Source organism: Psammomys obesus, unplaced genomic scaffold (genome assembly GCF_907164565.1).
Source record: "Psammomys obesus unplaced genomic scaffold, mPsaObe1.curated_primary_1811, whole genome shotgun sequence".
Lineage (NCBI taxonomy): Eukaryota > Metazoa > Chordata > Mammalia > Rodentia > Muridae > Psammomys > Psammomys obesus.
Window position 1 is genome coordinate 16,395,116 of NW_026591598.1, and position 22,710 is coordinate 16,417,825.

The 22,710-nt window shown below is 49.8% G+C and overlaps 1 protein-coding gene across 2 annotated transcripts in view; it reads right to left on the minus strand.

Annotated features, from left to right (window-relative positions):
- Vwa5b1 (von Willebrand factor A domain containing 5B1) overlaps positions 1-22,710 on the minus strand; it is a 63,948-nt gene that overhangs the window by 28,091 nt on the left and 13,147 nt on the right. For both annotated transcript variants that reach the window (XM_055611201.1, XM_055611202.1), the window contains exons 2-8: positions 17,367-17,529; positions 15,000-15,143; positions 13,159-13,429; positions 10,581-10,726; positions 9,542-9,673; positions 8,871-8,995; positions 4,497-4,673 (exon numbers count right to left, since the gene is read on the minus strand). In XM_055611201.1, coding sequence (XP_055467176.1) covers positions 4,497-4,673; positions 8,871-8,995; positions 9,542-9,673; positions 10,581-10,726; positions 13,159-13,429; positions 15,000-15,143; positions 17,367-17,505 — 1,134 coding nt within the window. In that variant the 5' untranslated portion in view covers positions 17,506-17,529. The remainder of the gene's footprint in view (positions 1-4,496; positions 4,674-8,870; positions 8,996-9,541; positions 9,674-10,580; positions 10,727-13,158; positions 13,430-14,999; positions 15,144-17,366; positions 17,530-22,710) is intronic.

Sequence of the window (22,710 nt, forward strand, 5' to 3'; positions counted from 1 at the left end):
GCACACACAGAGGGCAAATGATCGGTTGGAGAGCATCCAGTTAGTAAACAGTGCTGCCAAGATTCAGCCTTGCCTCTTGGCCTCTGAAGTGTGTGGACATTAGAGATCTCTATCATCTGTAGCTATGCACTACCAGGAGATCTTGATAAAAGTGCTAAAATTAGTGTGGGGCTGGAGAGAGGTAAGGGTATTTTCTCCAAAAACACAAGGACCCAAGTTCAAATCCCTAGCACCCAAACAATAAGCTGAACATGGCTGTGGGTACCCATTGGTGGGTGGAGAGAGGTGGATCATGAGAACTGGCTGGTTAGCTGAAAAGGTGAGCTTCCAGTTCGGGGCGGCCCTGTGTTAAAGGATTACGGTAGAGAATGATAACGAAGGGCACCCAGTATTCTACTCTGGTCTCTCCAGACATGAACATAGGTGCATGAATTTGCATTCTCACCTGCAATGCTACACCTCCCCCCATGCCCCTGCATATAACATGAAAAAGAAAGGAAGAAAGAAAGGAAGGGGGAGAGGGAGAAAGGAAGGAAGAGAGAGAGAGACAGAGAGAAAGGGGAGGGGGAGAGTCAGTGAGGCATGCCCCAAATCTCAGCACTGAGGAGTTGAAGGCAGGGGAATGAATAGCTCATGGCCAGCCTGGGCTATGTTGGTACTTCCAGGACAACCTGAGCTACAGATCTCAGCTCTATACAAAAACATAGGAAGCAAGCAAGCAAGCAAGCAAGCAAGGAAAGCAGTGGAAGTGATGGTGGGCAGGGAAAGTGACAATAATGATGACCAGTGCTGTGCTCAGTGGCCAGCAGCTACGATGTGCTCACTGCAGAGCTAAGCACCTTCAATTAACAATCACATTCAATCACTGTGACATGAATTAGAGCATAGTGGGTCCGTGGTACACTTTGAAGTTAAACCTGTCTCAGTGGAAACCCCACCTTCTCATTTTTCACTTGACTTTGGGTCTGTCTGGGCCTCAGCCTGGCACAGAAGAAACATTAAATGGTTGTTATTACCAGCCAGTGAGTCCGTATTAGCACTAATGCGTCCGTCTTGTAGAGAAGGGGATGGAGGCTCAGGAGAACTGAGGCATTGTTCTGGGTCATAAAACCTGGGTGTCTGACTTTGGCTTTCACAAATACAGCTCTGGCTCTGGTGAGATGGCATCTATGCCAGTCCCTGGAACCCACATGGTGGAAGGAGAGAACTGAACCTCACAAGTTGTCCTCTGATATCCACACACATTCCAGAATAACCACAAAGTAAAATATAATAAAAAAAAAATTCCCCCAGTACAGCTCTGAAGGCTTCGTTTGTATTGGCCGTGCCTCAGCACAGAGGCAGAAATGAAAGGTCTTTCCTTAACCCCCACATCCTATAGTCATGCTCCCATCCTCTGACATCTCGGCATGGTTTCAGGTAAACGGACCATAATGCTCCAGAATATAGAGGCAAGCGGTTGCCAGTTAACTCCGAAATTGCTGCATCTTCCAGACACTATGGCCCTGCAGCGATCCCTCTTCTGCCCCTCTGCAAATGCTCACATTAGATGTTTCCATTAATGTCCCCACTGCCTCTCTGCACTGCCTGTGTCAATACATTTGTGTCTCTACAAAAGAAGTCAATATCTGCTTTTTTTCATTAGCCACTAATGCATATTCCTGCTGGCAGGGGACTCTGCTGATCCGTACAGATTGTCTCGACTCACACCTATTAGAATTTTAAAGCCCTGTTTTTTTGGCAGCAAGTGGTGGCTGAAGAATGAGACCAGCTGCCGGAAATTAAATTGCCTGAACTTTCCCCTTTGGCGTGGGCTGTTTGGACTTCTACTCCTTCCCTCTCCCCAAGCCTTGTTGTCCCTAAAACTTCTACTCAGTGGACCATAATGAATGACTCAAACATCCCGTTCCCCCACCAGCCTTGGCACGGCTTTCCCCAAGTAATTTCTGTGCCTTTCTCTGAAAGGGTCACGCTTAGCAGAATGGATTGCGCAAGCACAGAGGCATCTGGGAAGGGATGACCTTGAGCGGAACTAAGAAGAAAGCAAGGGGGAGATTCCACAGGGAAAGCGGTCCGAAGGAAAAAGCAGAGAAAGTCACGGTCAGAGAACTCTGAGGCACTAAAGGCAGAGGAGGGTTGCAGTTCACAAGAAGGATGTTTGCTCATAAACAATTTCATTTCAATGATAATAACTTCCTGGAGTGCTTGCCTGAGAGGACTCAGAGACCCAGTCCAGGCTTGGCAGGGGTGGGAGGGTGTTGGGACATAGTCAGGATCAATTATTGATGTCTACCTGGACTGAGGAGAAACAGCAGAGGGGCCACATGATGCACATTTGCCCTCCCTGAATTAATCCTTTCTCCTCACTTCATAGAAAGGATGAATAAAGTCCAGCACTGGGAGTCAGTTTGTCCAAAGCCACATAGCAATTGTGACAGAATCGATTCTGGACCTCAGAAATGCTCCTTCAACAATGCCGTGTCGCAGAGGTGATATGAACAAGAGAGCTTTGTAAAACCAGAGGGCATGTCTTATTCCTCATAAGCAGTGAATGCAAAATGAGCACAGACCTGCCCTCCACCAACCTTGTGATCCTGGGAAAAGCATTTCACTTCTTCAGGACTCAATTTCTTTACTCCAGAACTGAGGGGCGGGGTATGAAATGCTCCCCAAAGATCTTTTTAGGTTTATAATGCGGGGGGGGGGGCGCTCTAAGGTGACCAAGGGGGCGTCTCGATGTGGCTACAAAACAGATTACAGAGAGCCACGGGATCTGCAAGTTCGCAGTGGCACGCCAGCACCCTGGACAGCTCCCCACCCTCCTTCACCTCAGTGGCCGGTAGGCCAGAAGGTACCCCCGCCAGTCTCACACCCACATGTCAAGATGCTTCCAGAAGGATCTTTGATTCCATCTAGGATACTTCTGTCATTATTCAAGAGCAGGAGGGCCTAAGAGGACCAAAGCCTAGCTGGCCTCAGTGATTCCACATAAGCACCCCCCACCCCTTGCTCAGTCTGTTGCCCTGGAAACAAGAGCTTGCTCCATGGGCAAGATAAGGGGGAGGATGGAATGCTGGGTGACAGGAGAGCCCACTCTTTTCTTGCCCCTTCCCTCTCTTATTCTCCTGAGCTACGATCTATTACTCAGTCCACTACACAGAATGAGGGGTTTTATCCAGAAGGACAGAAATAGGCCACATGGGGACAGATGAGGATGAGACAGTCCTTTCTCTTAATGAGCTCATAACTCCAGATAGGGAGACAGACACCTGCAGCAGTCACAATAAAAGGGAACATTGGATAATTCAATAACAAGATTAGTGATTTCCTGACAGGGAAGAGGGGCTCTCTGGTAGGTGAGGAAGGCTCTATCACTCTTCTGTGGTTTATTTATTTATTTATTATTATTATTATTATTATTTTTTTTTTTGTGGCGCTTCCCAAGCAGCAAGAACAAACCAAACTCCCAGGCCTTCTGACTGGCTATCAAGTCAGTATGCCACACTTGGCTGTGAAGGATGTGAATGTGTTGAATATGTTGGTATCTTGTTCTTGTTTTTGTTTTTTCCTAAGATGGCTGCATGTAGAGCTTTGCTCATCATTAGTCATTTGGGAGAAAGAATAACTAAATGCTCTAAATTATATAATATGGTGTGTATGTGTGTGGCATGCGTGCATGTGTGTGTGCGTGTGTGTGTGTGGTGTGTTTGTGTGGTGTATGCGCACATGCTCGCACATGCTCATGGGAACCAGACAACCTTGGGTGCTGTTCTCAGACACTCCCGTCTTATTTTTTGAGACAAGGTCTGTCACTGAACTGGAACTGACTCTGTAGGTCCACCCGTCTCTGCCTCCCAGCGCTGAGATTACAAGTGTGCACCACCACGCCTGGACATTTCTTCCAGACATGACTTCCGAGAATCAGGTCCTTGCAAGCACCTCACTGAGTTAGCGCTTTTCTATTGAGTTCATGCAGCAGGGGCCGTGTGCCTGATGACTATGATGTCAGGTGGGGAGAAAGGTCAGGCGGCTGCTGGTTTGATCACAGATTATGTGTGATCTTGGGTTAGGTTACTACAACTCTCAAGAACCATTTTCTTATGTGGAAACAGTGACAATGGGAGCAATCTCTCAGGATAATAGCATTAAACAGACTAGGAGCATCTAACACTCCTCCTGCACATCACATTTAGAATTCCCCCCTCCCTCTGTGCTCCTCCCCAATCAGGACTTAGGGGAGTGCTTTATCCAGCACAGGTGTGGAGCACTTTTGCTGAAAGTGAAGGACCTCACTCCTTGTAAACACACAGCATCTCTGCTTCTGCTCCCATTACTTCAAGAGGTTTATTTTGAGAGCAGTTTAGGTGTCTCTGCTTAAACTGATTTTGAACAAGTGGCTTCTCAGAACACAAAGTCCTCTGGAAGCCAGGCAGAGGAAAGCGCAACTGATGTACTTGAGCCCTGGCTCCTGGGGGGCGGGGTCCCACACACAGTACCTTGACATACTGGATGCTGGCCTTACTCATGCTGCTGCTCCTGTCGATGAGGAAGATAAACTCCCCATGGGTCTTCCTCAGGCTGGGCTGCATAGAGTGGAGGTCAGGACAGAAGTTGAGCATGATGACTGAGTGGTGAGGAATGTCTTTGTGGAGACGCTTCCGGATGACTTCTGTCTGGAGAAGAAGGGAACACTCTTGGATTTGATGTGGTGTGGCTGTTTCCTCCTAATTGAGACATCTCCTCCCACAGGAGGGAGGCTCCTTAAGACTCAGGAAGAAAATTATAAGATTTGGGAGATCAACACAAGTCGCACGTCTCAGGAAGCTCCTGAAACCTACAGGATTAACAAGGTCTCTGCCTGGGGTTTTAGAAGCAGCATTAACTGCTGGGCTGAGGAGACTCTTCAACATGCCCAAGTTGTGAGGGAGCTCCCAGGATGCAGCTTTCATGAGTCATTGTTCATGCTCAGTAGGACTGTTCAGTGAGGCACCTTGCCTTTGAGTCAGCCATGTTCCTGTAAATAACCCCATACTCACTGGCTTACTAATTTACACTTGAGGTGGAATAATTTCCTTAGTCCATTGTTGGTCTGTCTGGGGAGCAGAGACATTTTTTCACCCCCCCCTCGAAAAAGTCATAGAGCTCTTGGACAATTAAAAAATCTTGTGACTCATGTTAGCACCCCCCCCAACTCCCTATCACTCACTAAGCACCAGCTAGATCCAAATTTTACTCTATGCCAAAAGCTTCCAGGCTGGCTGTCCCTGGCTCCGGTGCTCCATAATGTCAAAGGCTGTGAGAGTAAGCACAGCTTTGCACATTTCTGAGTTTGAACCCCAAACTCTGACACCATCCAACTGTGTTGTTGTATGAACTACATTAGCACATAGGAGGGGCCACCCCAAACTGAATAATAATCTTTCATGCGCACACTGGATATAAGCCCCTCTCTGGTTTACTTGGTTGAGAGCTTGGTTCCCCTGCTCACTGGATCTCTCCCACTGATAAATTCTTCCTTCTCCTTTACAGTTCTCATGTTTGGATAGCCCCACCACCCATTCCTCCAGGTGGATATTCTTGCTTAGCTTCCTCATCCACGAAATGAGGAACGTGTGTGCATGCCTCATGGAATTGTCATGTGGATGGAATGCCATACCTGTGATGCTGGCCTCCTGGCAGATTCCATGCCACAATTGTTGCTGTGGCTGCTGCTTCCTGTCCTGGGGGCTTCAGGCACCTCTTGAGCTGAATGCAGCCTTTGCTGTGCTCTCCCCCTCCCTACTAGCTACTGTGCCGCACCTTGGTCTCTTGTTCTCCGGGAATCCCCATGGTGTCCAGTTAGGAGCAGTGACAGTACAGGAGGGGGAGCAGCTTCAGTCTACCTCTATTGTATTTCATCATCATGTGTGGATGTGCCCTTGTGTGTGTGAATGCAAATGGAGGCCAGAGGTCTGCTTTGGATGTCTTCCTCAATTGCTCTCCGCCTTAGTTTCTGAGTCAGGATCTCTCAACTTGAAGATCGTTTCCTCAGGTAGACCAGATGGTCAGACAATCGCAGCAACCCTCCTGTCTTTGTCTCCCGGCACTGGGATCACAGGCCTGCAACCTGTGTGCGCCTGGATTTTATGTGGGTGCCAGTGATAGGACTCTGGTCTTCGTGCTTACACTGTAGGCACTTTGCCGCCTGAACCTTTAGCTAGCCGGTTTCTACTTTCGTTCACCTCTACATGGATGCATTGTTGTTGTGTGTGCCTGTGCATACAGGGTGTGCATGTGGAGGGCAGGGGGTAGCTTGTAGAAGTCACTTTCCTCCTTCCATCATGTTGGTTCTGGGGATTGATCTCAGCTTGTCAGGCAAGCGCCCTTACCCTCTAACCTTCCGTATTGTTATGCTTGGGGGTTTGGGGTTCGCTCTGGGGTCACATGCTGCTGCAGACCCCTCTTCCTGACCCTCCATTCACCTCACTCTGAATTGGATCTATTTCCTCCATCTCCACTCCCTCCGCCACAGGCTGGCTGTATCCACACATCTCTTTGTGTCTGTTTCTCAGTCTCCTCTTGTCCTTTCCTCATCCTAACAGTGGGCTTCAGCACTCATCCAGTGCTCACACCGGAGACATAGCAGTCTTCCGCAATGTCTCTCTCTTCCAGACCCCTCCCATCCCATTCTTCAGCAGAGACTTCCTCTCCTTACCTAACAGACATCTGATTTGATGATTTGTCCTGATTTGCTGTCTCTACGGCATCACCCAAGTTTGGGGCAGGCTCTGTGACCTCCAGTCACCTCTTGGTGGCCTCATCTTTCTTCCCTGTGGTCCACGTATACACAGCAGCTAGCAACAGCTTTGCCCCATACTCTAAGCCGTACTTTATGAAACTCCAGGTGTCTGTCTACCACTCAGTTCTGACTATTTCAGCCCCATCCTCCTATTCGACTTGCAGTTCTGGCACCTGTGTTTTATCTGCCCACCCTTCTCCTCATGGGCCTTCTGCCACCCGGATCTTGTTCTCATACAGGCATTTGCTTGGCACCTGGCTATAGAATACCTGCCATCATATTGTCCTGTCCAATTTCTCTCCCAGTATCAACCTCTCTTCTAGCCAATCTTGCTCACTTGGTCTTCCTGGTCTAGGATATAAGGTCCTTAAGGCAAATAATGTATTCTTTCCAGGGCTGTGCCTCTAGTACCAATAGTATTTGTTGGATGAGTAAGTGAGACACTGGATCTCTCTTTTCAGCCCCTGCAGCCCTCGGCCTGCATCAGCTACTGACCTCCGTGTGCGGCAGTTTGTTTGGTTTGTTCCAGTCTCTGTCTGTCTTTGACCTCCATCTCTTCCACAGTGTTCTGCCCCCTTCTTTGCTAAATAAGCTATGGACAGTCCATCAAGCATCCTCTGGGTGATGCTCTCCTTCTGGGTGCCCCTGACCTGACGTCTCTCCCTTCTGTGGATCCCACTCTACCACCCATCCAGAGCCCAGAGGCCAAAAGGCCACTGTCCAGCTTGGCTTTTTGGATGACAGAGCCCAAGGCAGAAACAGCCATCTCTGCTCCTTTCACACCACGGGAGTTCCTTTCAGCAACTCGATTATTCTGCCTTTCAGAGGGCTGAGTGGGTGCTTGGCTCTGGATTCCCTAATGGCTCCTCAAGCTGCCATTATCCAATTACAATACACTCATCATTTCTGAGCAGCTGCTTCTTGATCACTGTCATTCTCAGAACTCATGAGACTACTGGCTGTTTGCATAACTAACCCAAGGTGGTAAATTAATTCTCATTTGCCACAGCGGCCCCGGAGCTAATTGCTTTAAGGTCTGACAGTCAGGACAGCCATCTCCAGGCCAGGGTAGGGGGACAATAGGGGGGTTACCTGCCCTCTCTACACCATTATTTGTTCTTGGAGCTTGATGGCACTTCTGGCATGTCCTGCTTGTCCTCATCTTTGAAACCTAGCTCAGCTTCCCTTTTTTGCAAATTCATTTGGAAGACAAGAGTTTCTCTCCTTGACTCCCCCCCTCCATCTCTAAGCATAATGATGATATCAACTCCCCAACATCTCCCCAGCAGGAGTTTTCACTGTGGTCCCACAGTGGGGTTGACACTAGCAGTTATGTCACCCACATTTTCCGGTCACCTTCCCTTCTCCCTGTCCTGCACCATCGGGGTAGCAGGAAGGTGAGGAACAGTTAAGCGCAGTTACACTGCACCCCATTCCAGGAGTGTTACCAGTCCTCTAGTCCTGATACCCCAGATTAAAGTCTAGAGATAACACTGGGTACTAGACCTCAGACTACTCATCAGCAAATGAGCCAAGAAAAAGAGATGTGCTATCCTGACATGCAGGACATGCGCTCTTGGGGGTGGGGGAGCATGTGTGGAAGGCAGATTACGGGGCTCACAGTGTGGTAGGTTCAGCACTCCCCTGCCCTCCTGAGGACAACACCTCCCTACTCTTCAGTGTTGGGCTGGGCAAGGGTTTCATCCAATTTGTAGGAGAAATTGAGGACCCCAAATGGAGGAAGAACGAGGAGGTGAAGAGGAGGCTGTAGGGAGAGTGGCTTGGAGAAATAAGGCCAAGGTGGCATCTGTAGTTAGCTGCAGGTCCTGGCAGGCTTAGGAATTTTGAGCGGTACCAGGAGAAGCTGACCCGGAAAGGGGTAGGCTGGGATGCCTGCTGTATCCGGAAGTCCACTCCCACCTTCCTTGTGGTGCCTGGGACCCCAGAAGAAAACACCTTTCATTCCTTGTCCAGGCTCTGCCACCAGGATGCGATTTCAGGTGAGTCATGCCCTCCACCTCGGGCTCAGTGCCCTCGATGGTTCAGTGAGACCAAGTCCCCAGTGCCACCCAGCTCTGCACCAGAGTCTCACCTTTCTCTCCGCGCTGCTGTCCTTCTTTATCTCCCTATTGACACCTGCTTTCTCGTTCAAGTGCTGTTCAAATTCCTCCAGGGTCATGTCCCCTTTCTCCACCAGGATGTGTGGCATGTGAGGCTCTGCACAGACAAGATTAATGCTCAGTACTTGCCTGGATGTGAGAGGCACAGCAGGGGTGGCAGTCTAGGGGTGCTTTCTTCATGGGGGCTGGGGGTGGGGTGGGTTTCTAATTGGAGAAGAGGGTGATATTCCTGAATGTGTGAAGCACTAGGGGTTAGGATATGACTCCTTAGCTGCGGTAGCCTAGCACCACCTTTTTTTCATGGGCCTCAGTTTACCCTTATGTAAAACGGACTGGGGCTGAGCCAAATGCCTGTGAAATCTTTTGAGGACTAGGCATTTTGTGAGCTTTGAGGAGGCAACAGATGAAGCCCCCCTCCCCCTGAGGGTGAATTGGCACAGCCCTTCTGCTCAGCCAGCCTGAGGGCTCGAGGCCGCCCAGGCAGATGACACCTGGGGCTGGAACTTTGGCTCTGCCAGATACACACAGATTTCCCTTGGGGGCAAGTCTCTGGTCTCCTTCCCATCTCCCACAGTGCCCCCAACTCTTGCACTGACTAGCCATCTTCCGCAAGGGCAGCAAAGCCCCACATGGGGTACCATACCACTGGGGTGGAGAAGGATCTCCACTGGCCGGTCAAAGGTGTGTTTGTTGGCCAAGGTAATGATGATGCTCTTGGCTGAGTGTGCCGACGGGGAGGCATCTGCACGGATATCATGTGTGGGGCTCTCCACCCCTGAGCGGCACAGAAAGACGGGACAGAGGAGGCACAGATTTAGGAGTGCATGAGCGAAGAGAGCTCAAAGGGGGTGGGGGGACTGAGACTTCGGCTGGAGATGACTCAAAGGCCATCCCTAACATGGACTCCTGTCTTGGTGTGTGAGCAGGGGGACCCTCCTCAGCTTCCCCCAGTGTATATGGTCTTGAAGATGGTGCCCGGTGGTCCTTCCTTTCCTGACCACAGGATCTAGCAGGGATCATGGGGGGCATGCTTGCTCTTGGGGTACAAAGTGTATCCCAAATGCTAATAAGCATTAAGAAAGGGCTCAGTGCTCCATGAGTGAATGTCTTTTTGTGGGTGTTCTTAAAGTGCAGCTTGCATTGCAATAAACACCCATTGATAAGAAACCATGCCCTGTACCCTTTAAAAACCCATGTTGGCTGGGAGGAGAACCATCCAATCCCAGTTCTCAGCCCTGGTTGCATGTTGGAATTACCCAGAGCACTTTATGTTTCATAACCAGGATGTACCTCAGCATCTCGGGATGGGGGGATTAGGTGGCTAGGCTGCAGGGAGGGGTTAGACTATTCCCCAGGCGAGAATTAGAGCTCAGCTCCATAGCCATGGCCTTCTGCAGAAGGCTGAGCTACCGACCACTCTCCAGAAGATATTTCCTCAGGAAGCCACAGCGTGGGGCTGAGTGAACTTGAATACTGTTTTGGGGAGAGGTGTATCTTGGGACAGCTTGCTCATCAAGCTCTGAGTGGTTCAGCTTGGCTTCTCCTTGACTTCTGGGTTAGGTGGTCTTCCTGCTAGAACTCCCATACTCCCCCCCCCCCAATCTCTCTGGTGGCTCTGAGGCTGAAGCCCTATCTCCCCAGTCTTCTTCGTCTCTTTCTGTGCCTGGGCATCTTCCTCTCACCTGCGAGCAGACATGGTCCACGGATCTCTAGCTGAAAGTTGAATTCATATTCCATGGGGTTGGTCACATCCGTGTCCAGGAGAGTGGCCAGACACAGCCCATTGTAGGAGTCCATGCTATGCATGCCGAAGCAGTGTGGGTCTTTGCTAGAAAGGGTATGGAGGAGAAGGGGGAGGGAGAGGGAAGAGGGGGAGGAGGAGGAAGCTCAGAGACAAGCCAGCATGAGAAGACTATGGGTCTCAAACAGCCAAGCCTCCTCCCATCCCTGACTTCAGGGAGGGCCTGGAAACAGAGAGAAGCTACCTCTGGGGAGTACCTGGGATGGGTCAAGATCCAGGTATGGGTTCCCAGTGCCTCAGCCCTTATCATTCCCACCACAAACCCAGGAGGAGGACACCAGTGCCCAACTTCTCACATGAAGCTCTGAGGCCTAGCAAGCAGAGGTGATGCACCCAAAAACCTACGGCTAGGATTTGGCAGAGCTGGCCGCTCTCCTGGCTCTGGTATGGATGACTTGTAGTGTCACAGCTGCCTCATGGCTGTGGTCTATCACGCACCTCAGTGGCTCTATTACCAAGTTTCATTCTGTCTGCACGGCTGTCACTTGGTTCCTGCTATTAACTCCATGCCACACAGGGCCTTCCGTTTCCACGCACTCACTTCTGTCCTACACTCACAGACACCACTGCTAACATTCTAGCTGTGTCTCCTTTGGCCTTCTAAAGAACATTTTTTTTGTGTGTGTCCCTGGGCAAAGGGCACATGCTGAGCATAGTCAAGCTGCTTTCCTGCTCTGTAATCTAATCCCCATATCCTTGGCAGCGAGCAGGAGTCCCTTGCTTCCCCATGGCCCAGAAAACACTGCATCAGCTGGCTCTCTCATTTTCCTTGTGTCCAATTTGGGTAGCTGTGAGGGTCATGGGGAGTTGATACAGATTCTCAAGAGCATAGCTGTCAACTCTGCCAGCTGGAATGAGGGCTAGCACACCAGGGCTCTTTGTTCTACTACAGTCCAGAATGTCCCAGTGAGATCCTGCCTTTATTGTTTGTTTGTTTGTTTGTTTGTTTGTTTTGAGACAGGGTTTCTCTGTGTAGCTTTGACTATCCTGTACTCACTTTGTAGATCAGGCTGGCCTCGAACTCATAGAGATCTGCCTGCTTCTGCCTCCCTGAGTGCTCAGATTACAGGCATGCACCACCACACCCTGCTGAGATCCTGCCTTTCAAACCTACACTGCGGCCCCATTGGCTTGCTAAGTGACACATGGGCTGATGATACCTGCCCAGGTCAGTTTTGCCACCTGCTTCTGGCATCTTCAAGATCTACGTGATCTGCTCCACCATCCTCTGGGCTTGGCTCTTCCTCTATCACTCTGACATAGCCATTCTTAGCCCCACCATAGCCAATCAACCTTGCTGCAGCCTCAGGATCTTTGTATACTATCGGCCCCAGTGCTCTTCTATAACACATTTCCATAGCTTCCTGAGCATTCACAGAGAGGGTAAGGATATGGGTTCCATCCCCAGCCACTCAGGAGGAAGAGGGGGAGGAGGAGAGGAGAAGTGGAAAGGGGATGGATGAGAAAGGATGAGGAAATAGAGGAGAAAGAGAAGAGGGGGGGGAGGGGAGGAAGGAGAAAAGGAGGAGGAGGAAAAAAAGGAGGAAGGAGAAGAGGAGGAGGAAGAAGAGGAGGAGGGGAGAAGGAGAGGGATGTGAGAGGAAAGGGAGGAAGGAGAAAAATGAGAAGGATGAGAAGGGGAAAGATGGAGGGAGGAGAAGGGTAGGGGGAGGAGGAGGAGGAAGAGGGAGAAGAACATAGCTCTTACTTAAGCCTGTCGTCTTCTAGATAAAGCAGCAGCCACACACCCATTCTGCTTGGCTATCCCAGCCTTGCAGCCTATCGCCTGTTGCCTGTGTCAAATCCCCCCTAGGGCCCTGCCCTCACTGTTAAGCTGTCAGTGAAGCCTGACCTGGTCTCTGGATGCCCAAAGTTGGACTCTCTTCTTCATCCTCTTAGCCCAAAGAAATTCTTTCAAACCACAGTTTTTTTTATATAATTAGTTATGCTTTTGAGCCACACGCATAAAGAATCACATGAATGTCTTCCCTTCAGTATTTTTTTGTTTTTGTTTTTGTTTTTGAGGCAGGGTCTCACTGTGTAGTCCTGTCTGTCCCGGAACTCACAATGTAGACCAGGCTGGCCTCAAAATCACAAAGATACATGCCCCTGCCTCTTCCTCCTGAGTACTGAGATTAAAGGTGAATGCTGCGACATCTGGTTCCTCTCCAAGTTTCTAAACAGCAAAACATCAAGTTGTTTTATTCCTTTTCTATCCATGACACTTAGTCCTAGGGTTTACCACATTGTAAGTACTCAGAAAAACTATTTTAAGTGCATCAAAAAAAATTACCCCTGGAAATTCTAAAGCCTTGAACCTCTGCCAGTACCAAAATGGGGCATTTCAGGGAGATTTTTCTGGAACTTTGAAAGCAAAAGAGTCCAAGAGCTTCCCTGCCCCTTCCCGTCTCTTTCCTGTTGCCCCTGACCAGCCCTTGGTCTGGATAGAGCCTCCTTACCCTTGAGTCTGTTTGCTGGAGGAGCCAGATCTTCGGCTGCAGAACTTAGATACGGTAGGGGCACAGACGGCTGGCAGAAGGACCCTCACGGCCCCGCTGGGCAGCGTGAGGAGTTCCGAGGAGGTGCTGATGAAGATGGTGACACTCTCCATGGGAGCAATGGTCCCCAGGTTGACCACGAACAGAATCCGCTCCAGATCCTCATCCAAGGCCACCTTTCCCGGTGTGCAGGAATGAGGGGTGATGGAAACCCCCTCTTGTGGAATGTTCCCTAAGTGCCAGATTGGCGTCAGGTGCTGTGCAGATCTCATCCCTGACCCCCCTCTAAGCTTGCTGTGGCATAGCTTTGAGCAGCCTTCTTTTGCTGATGGGGAAACTGAGGCCCAACATAGGGGGCTGCCTTGCCTAAACTGTTCAGCTGATTAGCTCACTGGCTGGAATCTGGTCCTTCATGGGTCTGCCTGGAGCCTGTGGATTTCCATCAGGAGACACAGAAACCCAGAGCACCCACCAAAGGATCACGAATCCACCCTGCAAATTCTACCCAGACCCCAACTGAAGCTCATGATCTTTGCTTTCATCTGAAAGGCTCAGTTTCTCCAAATCCCACTGGCCTAGTCTTTTCCATTCATCAGCTAACCACCCCACCCCCACCCCATAGGGCCCTTCCTCTCTTCTAACATCATCAGGACCTTTCCAAGCCTGGCCACTTTTGATGTCCCATCATGGTTACTCCTAGTAACCACGTTCCTAGCAATTTTCCCAGGTTGTGAAAGATCACAACAGAAATCAGTGTGCATCTGGATGTTCATGCTAACATCTTCAGCTTCATCTGGATCCATGACAACCAGCGATCTCATTGGCTTACATCATGTGCTACTTGGTATGGGCCAAGCCACTAGCATGCTGTGTGACCTTGACTCTGCCACTGTCTCTCTCTGAGCCTTAGCCTCCTCACTAGCTGGAATCACTAGCCATGCTTCCAGAACTTAACTGTGGCGTAAGTTCTTGGTAGGCAGCGTTTTAGCATTGGGTAGGTATGATTATTTACTCCATTTTACAGATGAGTGTGTTCGCATTGCACACAAGTGCACCCGTGAGTGCCAGGCCAGAGGAGATGCTGGGTGACTTCCTTTATAATGCTCTCTCTCTCTCTCTCCCTCTGCTTTTTAAGACAGGGTTTTTTGGTGTGGCCCTGGCTGTCCTGGAACTCACTCTGTAGACCAGGCTGACCTCGAACTCAGAGATCCCCCTGCCTCTGCTTCCCGAGTTACTGGGATTAAAGGTGTGTGCCACCATTGTTAGGCTCTCCACTATTCTCTTGAGACAAGGTCTTTCACTGAACTTGGAGGTTAAGGATTTTTGCCTGAGCTGGTTAATCAGCAAACTCCAGGGATACTCCGGTCCCTGTCTCTGTCTGTCCCCATCCAGTGCTGGGGTCGTAAGGGCGGAAAACCACACCCAACTTTGTACAAGCTCTCTTATTATTGAGCCATGTCCCCACGTCTTCAGACTAGACTCCCTTCTTATCTAAAGCTCATCAGGATAGGTAGCCGTGCCTCATGAGATTCATTCCACGAGGCCTCTGAGCCAGAATGATCTATAACCCACCCCCTTTTCTGATCCTCATCACACCTTGAAGGTGAAAACAAGGACAGTGTCCTGCTTTAGAGAACAACGAAGCTGAGGTACGGATGTTCATACGATTCTAGCTCTGGATTCCTGGCTGTAGTTCAGTCCTCTCTAACATGCCCCATGCTGCCTTGCCGTGTGCCTGAGACCCTAGCTCAGGTGGCCTCCATCCAGGCCAGCCTCACCGTGGTCCTGATGGGTCTCCTTACCTGTGACAGTGGCAGACTGGATATCCAAGTAGCTTCTGTCCAGCTTGGCTTTGTCTTTGATCTGTATGGTCACAACCCGGTCACCAACGACTGCCTCAAAACCAACCACTGTGGTGTACTCATCCGTCGGATACACAAAGAGAGCTGGTGGAGTAAGGCCCAGCATCACCCTTCATGCCTGGGTTGGCCATGTCGGTTGTATTTACTGCCCCGGAGAGGACATTGCAGAGCAGAGTTGGGGCTGGGCAGGTGAGGGCAGCAGCCGGCAGTGAAGGGCAGCTGTGTTCTTACTCTTGGGTGTATGGGCTGCCAAGGTCAGAAAGTCTGGTTTCCAAGGAAAATAAAAACCCGAGGTCTCATGTAGGCTGTGTCTAGGCTTAAAAGTACAAGTCTGGTGGTGAATGTGGTTCGTGGTCATTGATTTGCCACTGGTACTGAGTGGCAAAGGGTGGGGCTATAGAAGAGCTAGAGGAGGGTTCAAATCCAACCTTGTTCTTGTTCCCTAACCTTGCTAGGTTGGACAGGACTCATCTCTAAGCCACTAGGAGCCTCATCTACAAAATGAGGCTAATACATGAGGCAAACCTTATGGTGCCATTTATTAAGTTATGTGGGCACCATACACTCTTCTGCCTCAGGGGTTGAACCCAGGGCCTTTCACAAGCTAAGTGAGTGCTCTACCACGGGATTACATTTTCATCCCTGTTGTTACTTTTTATTTTGAGACAGGTTCTCCCAGGCTAGCTTTGAACTTGCTACCTAAGCCAGCTAGACCTTGAATTTTTATTTTATGTGCATTGGTGTTTTGCCTGCATGAGTGTCTGTGTGAGAGTGTCAGATCCTGGAGTTGACAGACAGTTGTGAGCTGCCATAGGGGTGCCAGGTCCTCTGAAAGAGGACCAGTCAGTCCTCTTAACCGCTGAGGCAGTCAGTCCTCTTAACCGTTGAACTGTCTCTCCAGCCCTGACCTTGAATTTTCAATCCTTCTACTTTGACCTCGGGAGTTGCTGAGATTACCAGCTTGGATCAACAGGCCTGGTTATCTTTTTAGAGCCAAATTTCTTCAACGTGAAGAATATGTTAGTCACCTAGAGTCTTGTAGGCATTTGGATTTGAATTCATTTGGGACATTGCCTGAGATTCTGCATTTCTGTTTAGGTTCTAAGTGATGGAAAGCTTGAAAGTCTCAAGTCATCTTCTTTCCAACATGGAACCAGCACAGTGCTGGGACCATGGTGAGACCTCCGAAAACCCTGACTTCCTGTCATCTAAAGCCTCAGTTTCCTTATCTATAAAATGAGAACACTTGTCCCTCCTGTAAGAAGAAAGTTGAGTGTCCTGTCTCCAAGCTTTTCAGTAACTTTGTCTCCAGGGTCCCCCTAGATAGGCCCTGTTTTCAGTCTCTAACTCCAGCCTCCCTCAAATAGAAGATCAGGGCCAATTGTTCAGCCCAAATCCCTGAAGAGAAGAAAGTTTCCATGTGAGTTCATTTCAGGTGTTGTTGGCCCCCAGGACAGCACAGAAACGGTGGCAGGGTTTGGGACATGGGCAGGGAGAATGGGTTAGCCATTAGGAGACTCCATCTCTTTGAATAAGAAGGTGATCCTGGTCAGATGTGGTGGCACATCTGTAACCCTAGCACTTAGGGGGTAATTGGGGCAGGAGGATTGCTGAGAGTTTGTGGCCAGCTGGGACTATATGGTGAGTACCAGAGCTATAGAGCAAATACCCTATCTAAAATAACAAAACAAGATGGGCACAGTGGCACACGCCTGTATTCCCAGCACTTGAGGGTGGGGGCACAGGCAGGTGGATCTCTGAGTTCAAGGCCAGCCTGGTCTGTAGAGTCAGTCCAGAATAGCCAAAGCTACCGAGAAACCCTGTCTGAAAAAAACAGAAAACCAAAAACCCAAAACCAAACCACCAAAACAGAACAAACAAAAACACACCAAGCAACCAATCAAATAAATAGGCAAGCACAGAAGGGTTTGGGGGAGAGAATCCTGTCCAGTTAACCCCTGCCCAGACCTCTGTCGGTCCTTGCTTGGGGGAAGGAGGGGTGTGTGGTAGCCATCCCTGTTTTTACCCTGACAACCACCCCCAGTAATGAGTCGTATCCACCCGTACAGCTCTTCTTCAGGTGTTGTTACTTCTTCCACACCTCCCTGCCGAACCCAAACCTTGACTCCAGTCTTGACACTCCTTGCTTTCAACTCTCCGTCACTTTCAGACCTGTGGGGGCGAGGCAGGCCTGGAAATCCACTTTACGGATGAGGAAGCAGACGCCGAGAGGCCACACACTTGCCCGATGTCAGCCAGCTAGTGAGCTGCAGGACAAGGGATCAATGTGGAGATGGCAGTTCTTACCTTGGAAGGGCTGAATCTCCAGGTTGCCATAGGTGAGGGAGGCTGTCAGGCCCAGGGCGTAGCCATTGACATAGGAGGTGACATCAGATGCCATGAGAGGCAGGGCTGCCCCAGTGACACGGTTCAGCAAGCCGGGCATTCTGCTGGCTTCTCAGCTCAGGGCCTGTAGAAGACAGGACAGTCAGGTGCTAGAGAAAGGCCCATGATCCCCCAAGCTTCATTTTCTCATTTGAAAGGCATAAAGCTGGAGCTTCATGGTCTTTGCTCGCCTTGGGTTGTCAGGGTTAACAGTATCCTGAAAGAAGGGGGTGTGGTCACTGACGTCTCATGTCACAGCTAGGAAAGCTGTAAAGCCTGCTGGCACCCACTGTCAGGGCCAGTGATGAAGTGTCTGACCAAACAGCTGAGACTTACCTGTCCCCAGGGTCTATGCTTGGTGGGGGGGAATGAGAGACCAGTGTTCACCCCAACCCCATCCCTGTAAGTCTCTTGGTCTCTGAGCATCACATTTCTCTCTGGAAAATGAAGGTCTTGGGACAATTCCCAGAGTCTCCTTCATGTGGCTGCAGAGGACCAATTCACTACAGTCAACACTTGAGTTGTGAGGGGCCTAAGTCACCAAAGGCACCAAAATCAGGAAGTTGCCCTCCTTCCAGGTGTGTCTTTCTTGCCATTCCCAAGCCAAGGCCAGGGCTGGGACTTGTCTCAGGGAAAGCCCTTGACTCTGTCCATGGCCTTCCTGCTCTCTCCCCAGCACCCAGGTCCCAAGGTATGTGTTTCACCTGGACCTTAGGTCTTACTGGAGTCAAATAAACTCTTCCCAGATGATGCCAATGGTCAGCAGGCCCATTCTGGCACACACAGTGAGCACGTCCTACCACCCTAGGGAACAACTACCAATGTCCTTCAAATGCAAGCTAAACCCCAAGGTCCACGTCTTGCCTAAGCCCCACCCTTCAACTGTCCCGTCAAAGATGCTTGGTCAGTCTCTGCAGCCTCTCCTCCTCACCTTTGCATTTGCCACCCTGCTTGGAAGTCTGGCCCCACTCCCGCCTTTTATCTGAGAACTTTCTTCTCTTCCTTCAGAACCATAGAGGCCAGATTATCCGTGCCCAGGATGCTTCCTTCCTCTCCCACAGCCCAGCCTCTCTCCCGTGTGATGTTTTGTTTGTGTTTTTTTTTTTTTTTGACTGTTCTCTGTGCTTGGATGTGGGTAGGACCTAATTTGTTTTCCATGGGCTTCTCAGTGCCAACTGAGTGGAAAGAATAACAGATCGCCTCATCCTTCCAACATACAGGGTTTTCGGAGTGCTCAGTCTCCAGGACAGTGAATGGAGGAGATCTGACGGCTCTCCGAGGACCTCCACGTAGCCAGGTGGAAGGCAGAGAGAGTGGAGTACATGCTGGAGGTGGGGGGGGGGTCTCTCTGGGTTTTCCTCTTTATGTCCGAGCCAGGCAAAGCTGTCCACGGCTGGTGACCTTTTGCCATCTGTTTGCAAGGCTATTTGGTGAGAGCTGATTACTCTGCCCTTTCTCAGGGAAGGTTGTACTTTCCATCTCGGTCCTGTCCGTGTCCCCAGTGGGACGTCAGGTGCTCCTCCTGGCCCCTCCCCTGCACCAGGCCAGCATCATCTTTTTAATTATGTTCTCCCTTGTGGCTGGAGCCCAGACAGCTCTGGCTGAGCTTATCTCCTGACAGGCTGACTGATAACTGAAGAGAGGCTGGCCTCTTGTGGAAGGCAAACAAAGATGACGGACTTCATTTCCTGAGTGGGGTGGAAGGAGGGTGGGGAGGGGGTGGGGAAGCAGGCAGCACCAGTGTACGGTGAACTTGGACTTAAGTTTTGGAACATCCTGAGGTAGAGTATGACAAGAGCATCTTGTTCATTCCACTCCTCCCAGACCACGTCTCACACCCAGAGAGTGGATGTGGATGGGAGATTCTGCTAACAAGGGCCAGACTGACTCTAAAAAGATCCACTTGACGCTGGCTCACAGAAGGCCAACAACTGACAGCTGACACCCACAATATTAAAAAGCTTCTGTACAGCAAAGGAAACAGTTGTGTGATGGGATGGCCAACAGCATGGGAGAAGAATCCATCCACACGATAGAGGGGGTTAGACTACACGAAGAACTCTAAACAGCAAGAAATAAAAAGACCCAGTGTATAAGTGGCTTAAGGAAATGGCCAGTTCTCAAAAGGTGAAGTTCAAATGACCAAATTTATATATATATGTTCAGCTTCACCAGAAGAATGCAACTTAAAAAATGATGAGACTCTGAGAATCCATCCCACCTGTCACAGTGGGAACCATCCAGAAAAGCTGGCATGTAGCACAATGGGACATTTTAAAATCATCAAGAGAAATGAGGTCACATCATTTGAAGGAAAATGGATGCAGCTGAGGCTACAAACATTAAAGAAATTAAGCCAGTCACAGAAAGACAGATACTGTATTCTCTTCCACTTGTGGGGTCCAGATTTTATGTACATATGTACAATGGTATGTGTGTATACTCACTCGTGTATCGTGAAAATGGAAGTAAAATTATCAGTGGAAGACAAAGGGGACCAGTGGGAGGAAGAGAGATGAGAAGAAGGAGGGGCAGAAGTGTGTGATACAGCACCTGCGTATCTATATGTACATACGTGTTACAGTATATGTAAGTGTACAAAAGCTTTAAAATAATATTTATAATAATATATTTATAATATTTAAATCTTACATTTAATTATTTAATTAAATATATATTTTTAAAAGAACCTCCCAGGAGAGGTAGACTTTAAGCTGTACAGGGCCCTTCTTTATGCACGTTTTCCAGGACCTACTGTGCTCCAAGCTCCTCTACTAGCCTCTGAGGATAGAAGATAAGATGCAGCTCTATCTCTGGAGTTTAAAAGCTTGTAACAGAGGAAACAGGGAAGTCAAGAAGACCCAGCAAATGACAGTGAGAATTTATTAAGTGGTAACAATGTGCCAAGCACCTATACTGTCTCATTAATTTGTTTCAGGACTGATAAGGTGTTGATCATTTGTTGACAGGACACGAAGGCCTGGAGGTTTTGGTCCTAGAGGTGAGTTCGGTGGCATTGGAAGGACATGCTGCCATGACAGATGCCGTGGGTCTGATGTTCTTTCGGAAGGAGCCTGGGATCACTGGAGATCAGTTCTGTTGGAAGCCCTTTCTTCTAGGTCCCCCCAACCCTGGGCCTCCGGTGGGCAACAGGCTTTAGGAAATACTGAGGGTGGGGGACAAACCCGCCCACATATCTCCAGGTCCATGCGTGAGAGCGTGGCCGGGTCTGAAGATGGAATCTAGTGTGGGCTGGAGGCTCAGTATGTCAGGGTGTGGTGGTCAATTTGAGGGATTCTCTTGATTAAGTTAATTTTAGGTGAGGGAAGACCCGCCCTCAAAGTGGGAAGCACCGTCTCTTAAAGCACGGGTCCTAGAGCAAATGAAAAGGAGAAAGCTGGCTTTACAGGAGTATGGCTTCTGTGAGTCGGAGGCCAGCCTGAGCTATGCAGAAAGTTCTAGGCCAGCTGGGGCTAATGAGACCCTGTCTACAAACAAACAAACAAACAAACAAACAAACAAACAAACAAAAATTCTAAGAGAGGCAGCAAAGGCAGGAAGGAGGGTTTTAGAGAAGGGATGTTCTGAGTTATCATTTGTTTCATGTCCCTGAGAGACAGATGGAATGATGGGACTGGCCTGGGGTGCCAGACCAGGCTTCTCTGGTGAAATCCTGGATGAGATTCTTACAGGAACTCTATGTGGCTTTCTGAGACATCAAAACTGGCCTCTGGTGGCTTAGAAATGCTGAATCTCAGATGATGGCCGACGGCCCGGTCACGACATTATTTGTATTTATGCCTGGCTCAATAAATATTTATAAAGTAAAATGAATGAATAAATATCAGCTGCCCCCAAGGACATTAGAGGACACTTGGTGCTGGGTTTCCGTGGGGGACGAGGCAGGTGTGACGGCAGACACTGGTGCAAGAGACAGATGGAAAGACTGAACATTGGGAATCTGACCCCCTGACCCCCTGTCACCTCCACAGCTGCCATCCCATGGTCCCTTACAGTCTGTTCGCAATGGAGCAATCAGAACAATGCTTTGAAGGTAAGGGCCCTATCATTAACTGCCATGGATCAAATCCCTTGAGGGGCTCCATGGATCTTTAGGCCCCACTGGGTGCTTTGCTGATGGCCCTCTGGTGGTCTCCTCCCTCCAGCTCTTCTGTCTCAGGTCTTTGGCACTGGCTGTTCCTGATTCTAGAAATATTTTTCCCTTAGACGTCTCCTTGGCTTCCTCCTCACTCAGGCCTCTGCTTAGGCGGGTACATGCTCAGAGAGGCCTCCTTTTTCTGCTTCACTCAGTCTTGCAACCCCTTGTCCCACCCTTCCCTCCAGGACTCACCTGGATTTCTCTTTGTGCCCGCTGTAGAGGTCTCACCAGCACCTACAGGTAAATGTTTAGTCTGTCTATCGTTTAAGTGTCTACTTCCCCTCCACAGGACAGGGGCAGAGCCTGATTTGCCCATTGCCAAGTCCCAAGCCCCTGGAAGCAGGCTTGCATAGATAAGGCAGTGAGGCAATATTCATTATGAGTTCATGCAGCATCAGGGCACCCAGTTGGACAGTGGTCTTCCTGAGGAAGGGAGGGGTCATCAGATTCCCCGGAGACTTCTCCAAGGAACCGCTTGCTGCTGAAGTCGTTAAGTTCCGTTCTGGTGTGTGTCACCAAGTCCCTAAAAACCTCCCTGGCCTCCTGTAGCAAGGCCTCACTCTCTGGTAACAGATCATCATTTCTTAGAGGATGCTTGGCCATTCTAAGCCCCTGGACCAGCCCCTGGCCATGGCCCATCTCACTGAGTCTCCCTTAACACCACCATTGCAACCATTCAGTTCCTGAGATTCTGCATTCTGGGTTAGGATTTACCTAGCCTGTAGTCTCAGCAGGATGTGCTGCTGAATCCCTGGTTGGTTCCTCAGTGGCAAGGGGAGATGGACACCTTTCTTGGCTGCTCTTACTACCGGGGGAGCACCACTCTTGTGCCCTGAAAGGAATACTCTCTGAGGGAGCCCTGCTACCCTTTGGCTATCCCTTTCGATTGCTCGCTGAGTCCAAGGTCCCAGTCACACATTTTATGCATCCTGAGAGGCTCTAGAGCCTCTCTTTCCAAACCCCGGATCCCTTAGCATTTCTGAGGACAACAGTGTGTCTGCTCCGGGGTTTGGTCTTGACCCAGCATCCTTTGCTACTTTCTCTCTTTGTCTCTGTTTCCACTCTCATGCCATCAGCTTTAGAGCCCACTGGTGTCTGCTCTGCTCA